Here is a 9,831-nt window from a genome sequence, read left to right as displayed (position 1 = left end):
GGTCCTCATTCACCAAAATTGATATGGAAATCCTATGTGTCTTTTGCCAATCTTGTGTGGAAAAATAATTTTGTATCAAATTCTCAAGTGAGATAATCATCTCAAGCCTGAAAAGGGCCACTTGTGTTGTGGTAACAATGAGAAAATCATCTTCGTGCTAATTCTTTCTCTCCCCTTACATCATAGCAGGCTCCGCCAAGACCACTATGATCAAGTTTTTATTCCTCCCTCCAACCCTCCATGACAACTTTTGGCTATGCAAGACGAATACTTCCATATGGTGCAATATTTATGTTAAGACAGGAAAAAAACACAAAATGCTTTCAGTAAATTTTATCCAAGAAACCGTAAATTTACAAATCCTAAGCACTTGGAACAAAATATTGGTCTGTAATTGATTTTGGATGAAGTATATTTCAACAGAAATAGGAAACTTGGAGCAGTTTGTTAATTACTGGTGCTTAGAAATCTTGGGTGTCTTCGTATAGCCTTCCCTAACTATAATCTCAGATAGATTGACTTCTTGAATCTCTTCTGTCTGTAAAATGGGTTTAGCAATTTTACCTACTCATGGGTTTTTTTGTGAAGATTAAATGAGCTATTGCAGGTAAAGAACTCAGAATAGAAGTCATCAGAAAGTAGGCACATAGCAAAAGTTAGTTCTTATTACCTATAAGCTAAGTGATGAGGGAAGGGGAATAGCATGAAGATGGGGCTGGAAGAGGAAAAGGACAGAGAGTAGATGACAAGAATGAAAGATTTTAGGATTTATTTATAGAGGAATGCCCACTGCCACCCACCCCAGAACTGCAGGGGCAGGAAGGCTGTGTACCGTGATCTTCGTAAAAAAGATTTTTGGGGAGGGGGTGCATATGTGAGGCCTGCAACCTTCCAACACACATTTTGGGTCATCATTCATTCATTTTTAGAATTATTTAATTCACCAGGACAAATGAGAGCAGGAGGGAAAAAGGCAAGAGGATTAAAAATTCCTGAATTTTCTAGAGGGGACTATTTGACATGCAATATTATTACCCCAGGTCTGTGTGAAAGCAGTCCACAGAATTTTATTCTATTGACTCATTATTACTTTGGGCAAACTGCCAACTTTTGTTTTAGTTTTCTAGCCACAAAAGCACAACGGTCTTTTAGAACAATGTTTTAATGTCTTCTAATTATAGGTACAAAACATTTCCATATTTTTCCAATTTAACAGTGATAAAAATCCGGCAAAGTAGGTATCATTAGCTCTATTTTAAAATAGGAAATGGTATATATTCATTACACGCCAGGTACTATACCAAACGCTATCCAAGGAATATCTCATCTAATCCTGTAACAAACCTATGAGGGTGGTGCTATCATCATCTGAGGCTAGAAGACAGAAGTTTAATAACTCCCAAGGTGACCTAGACAGTAAAGAGCAGGGCCAAGGTTTGAACCCACATGGGTCTGACTTCAAAGCCTGCTTCCTAAATCCTAAACACTGTATTCTGCTCTTTAAGGATAATCAGATACATGTTCTTCTTTCCTAGTACGGCAATGCTTTTAAAGCCTGAGCTCAGCCTAATTATTTATAATCATGTAAACAATTATTGTGAAATTATACAGAAATATGAAACTTTTTGATGTCTACTTCCATATTATGCTCCTAGAATTGCTCAAGACACATGTCCATTTCAATGTACATTTCCCTCCCTCAACGTTATAAGAATCTGTACAAGACCAATTAATTGTTGAATAAAGTTCCTAAACTACTTGGTAATAGGCTAAGAATCTGTTTCTTATTTATTTATAATACAGATTCATAGTTGTAGTTAAGAAAATAGAAGCACAATTTTAGTGAAGGGTAGCTACCAATCTTTTGAAAGGTTCAATAATGCAAACTACAAAAGGTGTTCATAAAAATGTATTTTTTATTTCATTTAAAAAACAAAACAAAACAACTGTCCAATATCACTCCCCCTCATGCAAACAGCTCTCATGTGAGAGTCTTCAAATTTTACGCTTTTTCCATTCTGGCTCATTCTTTGCTTCCTCATCATCAGATTCAACTTGGGCAAACATGGTTTTGGGTTGAGTCCTAAAAGAAAGTTAATGAAAAGAGGAAAAATTTAGTCAGCAAGTGTTTATTAGATTAGACTTTGCTACTTTCATCAAGTGGAAGCACATCTGGGGATCAACTACATCTCAATTATTAAATATCATTAAACTTCTGGCAAAGAAAAGGATAACAGAAATTTAATTTTGTTCATCAAAAGAGCCAAAGATTCTCTTAAAGATTTCCCTCTGTGGCAGACTGTATGCTGTCCTTTTCTTAAATAAAATGAAAATACATCAAATTCAGTAAAATCTTGTATATTCATAACCATCCTCTAGTTCAAACTCAGGCTAATTAGGACTGTTTGGGAGTCCAAATTATAGTCACCACGCAAGAACACACATGATCTTTATTTACAGCTCTCTGCATTGTTCCTAGAATTAAGTAGTCCAAATACATGTGATTATGGTGCACATGAACAGGAGAATTTGAGGTAATTGCTTTCTTATTTAATGAGTCTAAAATGATAGATAACATACAGAGTAACTTGAGCCCTGCCAGCAAAAATAAAACAACAAAACAAACAGATGGGACATTCTCTCCACTCCAAAACCCAGTTCAGTGCACGGAAATGTCAAGCATTTTAGGATGCATCACTGACTACCATTGTTGTAATATTGGCACATGGTGCCTCAAAAGCGATCTTTGCGTTAGGATGTTCTGGGCTTTGTAAACATACCTGGTTCAATGACTTTTCTTTTTACACCATTCACACAGAAAATAATTTCAAGAATATGTGAAATGGTTATAATTTATGCTCCTTTTGGTTATGCTACTGCTGATTCCCTTTTAAAAACAGCTCTATCACATTACAAGGAAATATTTTTTGAAAGCTTTCTTATTTTTTTGGTTTCAGGAGAATTTAGTAATTCATCACTTACATATAACACTTAGTGCTCATCACAACAAGTGTGCTCCTTAATGCCCATCACCCATTTAGCCTATCCCCCCACCCCCCTCCATTAACCCTCAGTTTGTTCTCTATCGTTAGGAGTCTCTTATGGTTTGCCCTCTCCTTTTTTTTCCTTTCTCATAGGTTCATCTGTTTTGTTTCTTAAATTCCACATATGAGTGAAATCATATGGTATCTGTCTTTCTCTGACTGACTTAGGTCACTTAGCGTAATACTCTCTAGCTCCATCCACGTCATTGCAAATGGCAAGATTTCATTCTTTCTGATGGCTGAGTAATATTCCATTATATATATATATACCACATCTTCTTTATCCATTCATCAATTGATGGACATTTGGGCTCTTTCCATAGTTTGGCTATTATTGATAATGCTGCTATGAGCATTAGGGTGCATGTGTCCCTTCGAATCTGTATTTTTGTATCCTTTGAGTAAATACCTAGTAGTGCAATTGCTGGATTGTAGGGTAGTTCTGTTTTTAACTTTTTAAGGAACCTCCTCCATTACTGTTTTCCAGAGTGGCTGCACACATTACGAGGAAATATTAAAGCCCTATATCTAAAGATATATTTTAACTCACATCTTCATCTTGAATTCAATTCATTATATCAAGGTAATTCCAGAATGTTAAAATAATGACAACAACCATTCCTTTTCTTTGACAAGTGAAAACAGGGTTAAAACCTTATGTTACTTGTTGCTGTCTCTTTATTATCCTGGGAAGAAGTATAAACCATCCACATTCACCCTGATGGTGCTCTGATGCAAGCCATGTACTGGAATTCCTCATGCATAGGTTAGTCAAAACTCCTGTCTCTCTAGTGATCCACACACCTACCTGCAGCCCATGGTGTCCCCATACACAATCCAGTCAGTTGAAATTCTTGTCACTTCAAGACACTGTTATGACATCTACGAACAGGTCATAGCTCTAACATTTCCAAAAACAGCTGCAGATTTTCATAGGTCATGAGTTGCTGAGTTACTAGAAAGCACCCCCGCTCCTCTTCCCCCAACCCCAGCTCTCTAACATGCAACAGTAGGGCAACTGGTGCTCATTACATATTTCATCTTCTGGCAAATATGTGGACTGCTGAGGTATGGACAAACCAATATGGGAACAATGTGGTTTAAAAATCCTTTGAATTAGATGTTTAATTTCTAAAGAGAAAAAAATAACATGGTCTTGTAACCATATCTGGCAATGCATCCTAAGACACCAGCTCGAATTGTGGATCACTACATCAAAAAACCAAAAAAAAAAAAAAAAAACAACCCTAATGATATATTGTATGGTGACTAACATAATAAAATTTAAAAAAAAAAAAGACACCAGCTCATCGATGTTAGTTGCAATGAGACTTAAGTACTAAGAAATTTTAATGGTGTTTTTTTGGAAATAAAAAAAGAAATTAAATGACAGATCACAGGAAGAACAGAATCTACAGTTTAAAAAGGTTATTTCATTTAAGTAATTGCTCTCATATTGTACCTACTTCCCAAAAGTATTTTTTGCAAGTTGGTGGCTAACTGGAAGGGCACAGAATGAATGGAACTATTTCACAGAGGGCAGAAAGGGAGTAATGATTGTGAGGAGGCATGGGGAATGTTTTGGGGGGGATGGAAATGTTCCATCATCTTGACTGAAGTGATTACCTGGGTGTATACATTTGTCAAGACTTGAAATGGGTGCATTTTGCATTTTATTATACATAAATTATACCTCAATAAAATGGACTTGTAAAGAAAATCAAAACGAATAAGGAGAAGGGTAAACATAATAATACAACACTCAATTTCCTAGTAGTCAAGACAAAGACAAAGGAAATGTATTAGTTTTCAAAGGAGATAACTCTTCCCCCCAGCCCTAAACTCAGAAAAATTCACTGAGTAAACTTTTACATCAGAATCACTTAGACTGTCAGGCTGAATTACCAGATCACAACAGTTTCTTTTGTCTCTCCAGGTATCTTAACTTAGGGGATACGAATTTGTTTGGAAGGTAGAATGGTCTCTTTGAGGAACTCCACGAAATTTAGTATTTTAAATTTCAGTTTTTGAACTAATAACAATATTACCAGTAAAATAACCATATTATGTATATGCAACATGAAATCATGACAGTTAGCTTTCAGACAGCCAGGCTCTCCTTCCCCCAAGGAGAAGCTAGTGTCCAAATTTTCCCAGCAGTGCTGTTTACCACTTTGTCTTTCATTTTATTGGCCAGGTAGGGAATACCTGAGTGTAAGAAGTAGGCTCCTTTCAAAAAATGGTGCTGGCAAAATTGTACCAAAAGCAGTAAATAAAACTGGACCCTTACCTTATACCATATGCAAAAATTAACTCAAAATGGATGAAAGACCTAAACCTAGAGCAAAAACTGTAAAAATACCATGGAAAAGCTTTACGACATTGGATATGGCAATGATTTCTTTGGTAAGACACCAAAAGCATAAGCACATAAAAACCCCAGATAAATTGAACTACATCAAATTTAAAACCTGTGTATCAGTGGATACAATCAACAGACTGAAAAGGCAACCTATGAAAAGGGAGAAAATATTTGCTAATCATATATTTTGTAAGGGATTAATACCTAGAATATATAAAGAACTCCTACAACTCAACAATAACAACAAAAACAACAACAACAAAAAAACCCCAAACAACCATTTAAAAACAGGGCAAAGGACTTCAATAGATATTTCTCCAAAGAAGACAGCAAAAGACTAACAAGCACATAAAAAGATGCTCAATATTGCTAAGCATTAAGGAAATGCAGATCAAAACCACAATGAGATAACACGTCACACCCACCAGGATGGCTACTATCAAACAACAAACAAACAAACAAAACCCAAACAAAATACCAAGTATTGGCCAGGATGTGGGGAAACTGGAACCCTTGAGCAGTGATGGTAGGAATGTAAAATGGTGCAGCCTCTATGGAAAACAACACAGTAGTTCCTCAAAAAATTAAAAATAAAATTACCATGTGATCTAGCAATTCCACTTCAGGAAGTATGCCCAAAAGAACTGAAAGTGGGGTCTTAAAGAAATATTTGTACACCCATGTTCAATGCAACATTACTTAGAATAGTCAGAAGGTGGAAGCAACCTAAGTATCGTGGATAGAAGAACAGATAAACAAAATGTGGTGATACGTACAATGAAATATTATTCAGCCTTAAAAAGGAAAGAAATTCTGGCAAATGCTACATAGATGAACCTTAAGGACATTATGCTAAGTGAAATAGGCCAGTCACAAAAAGACATATATTGTGTCATTCCACTTATATACAGTACCAAGAGAGTCATACCCATGAGAACAGAAAGCAGAATGGTGGTTGCCAGGGACTAGATAGAGGAGGAAAGGAAAAGCTCTTGTTTAGTGAGTATAGAGTTTTAGTTTGGCAAGATGAGAAGAGTTCTGAAGATTGGCTGCACAACAAAGTGAATGTACTTAACAGGACTGAAATGTACACTTAAAAATGGTTAAGAGGGTAAATTTTAGGTTATGTATATTTTACCAACATTAAAAAAAATTTTTTTTTATTAAAAAAAGAAGAACCAGACTCTTGGACTTGGGAATAAGGAATAATGAACCTGCTACTAGAATAAATAGGAGGCACCCTGGAGAAGGCCTTAGCCTCCAATCTGGGGCCCTGCATAGAGCAGCGCTTCTCAAACCATCTGTGGTGCAAGGCCAGGCTTTGTTTTCTAATTTCCAATCCCTTGCAGACAAATACTGTATTTCTAGAAAAATAAAAAGACTGCAAAGTGCAAATCCAAATTTTAATTAGATTCCAAAAATGTATCAAATTGCTCTACAATTTCCTGCATGCTTACTCTCAGTTCCTACACTTCCCTCATGAGCACCGGTTGGTAGAGCGCACTGAACAGCACCTGTGGGAACACCTTCCCTCCCAGCTGGGGAAAGAAAGAAGTAAAGCAGGGCTCTGAAACCAGGCTGTGGAGTAAGAGTCTGTCTTCTTAACATCAACTTTGACACCTGACGAGCCTCCTTTAACTGTAGGAAAGTACTTCTCACCTTGGAAGAAGCCGGCCCTAGATGATGCCACTGAAGACTGGGTGAAAGAATGGGGTTCGAGGCCGTACTCTCACAGGCCCACCCCTGAAAGAGCAGTCTTTAATCCCTCCCTGGGAGTGAGGCATGAGCAGGTAAAGGGAGATGTAGCCCACAGAGAGAAGTTTCCCGTGTTCCAATCCATCCTGCCCCCAATACCAACGTTCTCACGGCACCATCCAGAGCCTTCCATAAGAGCTATATGTGGTTTGCTGAATAAAGACCAGGTTCCTCCAAAAAGGGCATTTGACTTGCGTACACTGAACATCTCTGTCTAGTCTAGAGAATGCCAGCGTTTTACAGAAGCAAAGTGAGAGAATTACAGCTTTAAATCTTGCAGCTATTCTTTCTTTTCAGCAACTGTTATTTTTAAATGTATTTCCAGCAGTTATTCTTTTGAAACAATTTGGAAACTCATATATGAGAAAGATCCCCCCCCCAAAAAAATTAAATTCAGATTATCTAGGGCATTTAAAATGGATTTCTTCAGTCACTACTTTTTAAGACAATGAGAAACAGAGATGATTAGGCAGAGTTAGGAATAGAACCAAAAGATTTCTTCCCTGGGGGATGGCCTTATTTGCCCTTGACATAGATAACTACTATAAAAATAAATCAACAATGCCAAGCAGGAGTAAAATGACACATGCAAAAAAAAAAAAAAAAAAAAGTGCTAATGGATTTGAAAACACTTAAAAGTTAGTCCAGAAGTCCCTGCTTTTAAAACCAATAGGAAACCAACAAATAAACAACAACAAAATACTCCAAGTCTCTATTAACATTGTCACCGGCCACAAAAGTGGATTCCTTTCTGGGCTGCTTGAAGAAACAGAATTTGCACACTGATTGTAACACAGACTTTGTTGGGTGCTTCCATAAGGAAGAGAAAAACAAACCAAACCAAATGGACACTGAACACACGGAAATAACTGAACTTAGGAAATAACACATATAAATAAAAAATGAGCAAGAGATCTATTTCACCACCTTGAGAAAAAAGTATTTCCCTTTCTGACCCATTCCCATCTATTTAATCAGTTCCTCCAGGATTCTATACCTGCTTTCTCAAGTGACAGGAAGTTGCCAACTCAAACTGCCAGCCTCATGGAAGATTTATGTCAGTTGCCCAAAACAAAGCCTATAAAGAGACTGACCTGAAGGAAAACGAGGTAAGGGGAACATTCCATTCAGCCAAGGGTATAATCACCGCGGTTGCTCAACAGGTCAGTAGGGACACGGTAAACCTCACTGAGGACCAAAAGAGTAACCCACCTTATTGAAATCAGCTTTATCCAACTATCTAATTTACTCGTTTATGGCCCACACTGACCCATTTTTCTAAGTGTTAACTGAAAACTTAAACTTACAGAAGGCTGGTTGTGAAACGTGTTTTCCAGTTTGATTAACTCACTTGGTGAATAGTAAACATTTTTCACTTGACTATATATGTCAACTTGTTTACTAGAATTACCAAGAAAAGAACAGATTACATATCAACATAGTTATTGTTATGAACCATTAAATAATCAGAGAAGGGCCGAAAGGTTTTTTGTTTCATTTTGTTTTAGCTTCAGTAAACTCTGCATTTGCTAATAGTTAATATTTCATGAAGCAAAGATAAAAGTTTAAGCAAATGTCTTTCTCAAATCTATCAATTCTATTTAGATGATACTACTTGCTGAATAATTTTCCCCTTGGGACATTTTTTAAACTGAATTCTCAGACGTATTTGTACAAAGCGAGTCTTTCCCAGCAACTGTGTTAATGGAAAAATGTCAGAAGCCCAACAAAAACTGAGTCCCACCTTCAGTGTTTCCATCCAGAGGAATTTTATGTAGAATAGTTAGTAATGAATAAAGATTCCCCCTGCAATATTGTATGAGGACATTTCTGGGGTGCACTGTTTGTGCGACAGATTCAAACTGTCAGCAGGGCTGTCTTCTCTCTTCTGACTAAGCTCTAACCTAGGCCTTCTACACTCCCTTCCTAGTGCTCAGGCCACAGAACAATCTCAGAATGTTTTCAGCTGCAATGGAAAGTGCACAGGTCACATTCTTTTTAATTATGGATATTCTTCTGATATGATTCATTCAAAAAGCAAAAAGCCAGTTCCAGGGTCACAGAATGAGTATGAGGAGAAATCACTTGTAATATTCAATCATCAGTATGTGAATATAAACCACAAGCTTTTTTGGCTCAGGGCCCATTGTTTATTATGAAGGAAAACCTCAAAGCCAAAGTCAATTATAGCCATGACCTGACAATCTGACACACTTGTTAACCCTGTTAGAATGAATGTGGTCCAGATGAACTGTGACCCAGTCATCACAATTGCAGAATTATTAAGATTAAATAAAGGGCTTGACCAAAAGATTCCATTTGAAATGGGCCCTTCTTTCTGGTGAAGAGCTAATCAAAGATAGTTTTTTTTTTTAAATATTAGGGATGAATAGGAAGATGAGATGCAACATGATGTTTCTAGATAAAGAATGTTCTAGGGGCGCCTGGGTGGCTCAGTCGTTAAGCGCCTGCCTTCGGCTCAGGTCATGATCCCAGGGTTCTGGGATCGAGCCCCGCATCGGGCTCCCTGCTCGGCGGGAAGCCTGCTTCTCCCTCTCCTGCTCCCCCTGCTTGTGTTCCCTCTCTCGCTGTGTCTCTCTCTGTCAAATAAATAAATAAAATCTTAAAAAAAAAAAAAAAAAAAGAATGTTCTATTTTCTTCAAAAAATG

General features: G+C 37.1%; 1 protein-coding gene across 2 annotated transcripts in view; it reads right to left on the bottom strand.

The window, feature by feature from the left end:
- Positions 1-1,898: 1,898 nt before the first annotated feature.
- LOC118006400 (WD repeat-containing protein 70) overlaps positions 1,899-9,831 on the bottom strand; it is a 296,166-nt gene continuing 288,233 nt past the window's right edge. For both annotated transcript variants that reach the window (XM_034999023.1, XM_034999025.1), the window contains one exon: positions 1,899-2,083. In XM_034999023.1, the coding sequence (XP_034854914.1) occupies positions 1,996-2,083 (88 nt within the window). In that variant the 3' untranslated portion in view covers positions 1,899-1,995. The remainder of the gene's footprint in view (positions 2,084-9,831) is intronic.

The sequence above is a fragment of the Mirounga leonina genome, unplaced genomic scaffold (assembly GCF_011800145.1).
Source record: "Mirounga leonina isolate KUSES-001 unplaced genomic scaffold, KU_Mleo_1.0 Mir_96, whole genome shotgun sequence".
Classification (NCBI taxonomy): Eukaryota; Metazoa; Chordata; class Mammalia; order Carnivora; family Phocidae; genus Mirounga; species Mirounga leonina.
This window is presented reverse-complemented; position numbering and strand designations above follow the sequence as displayed.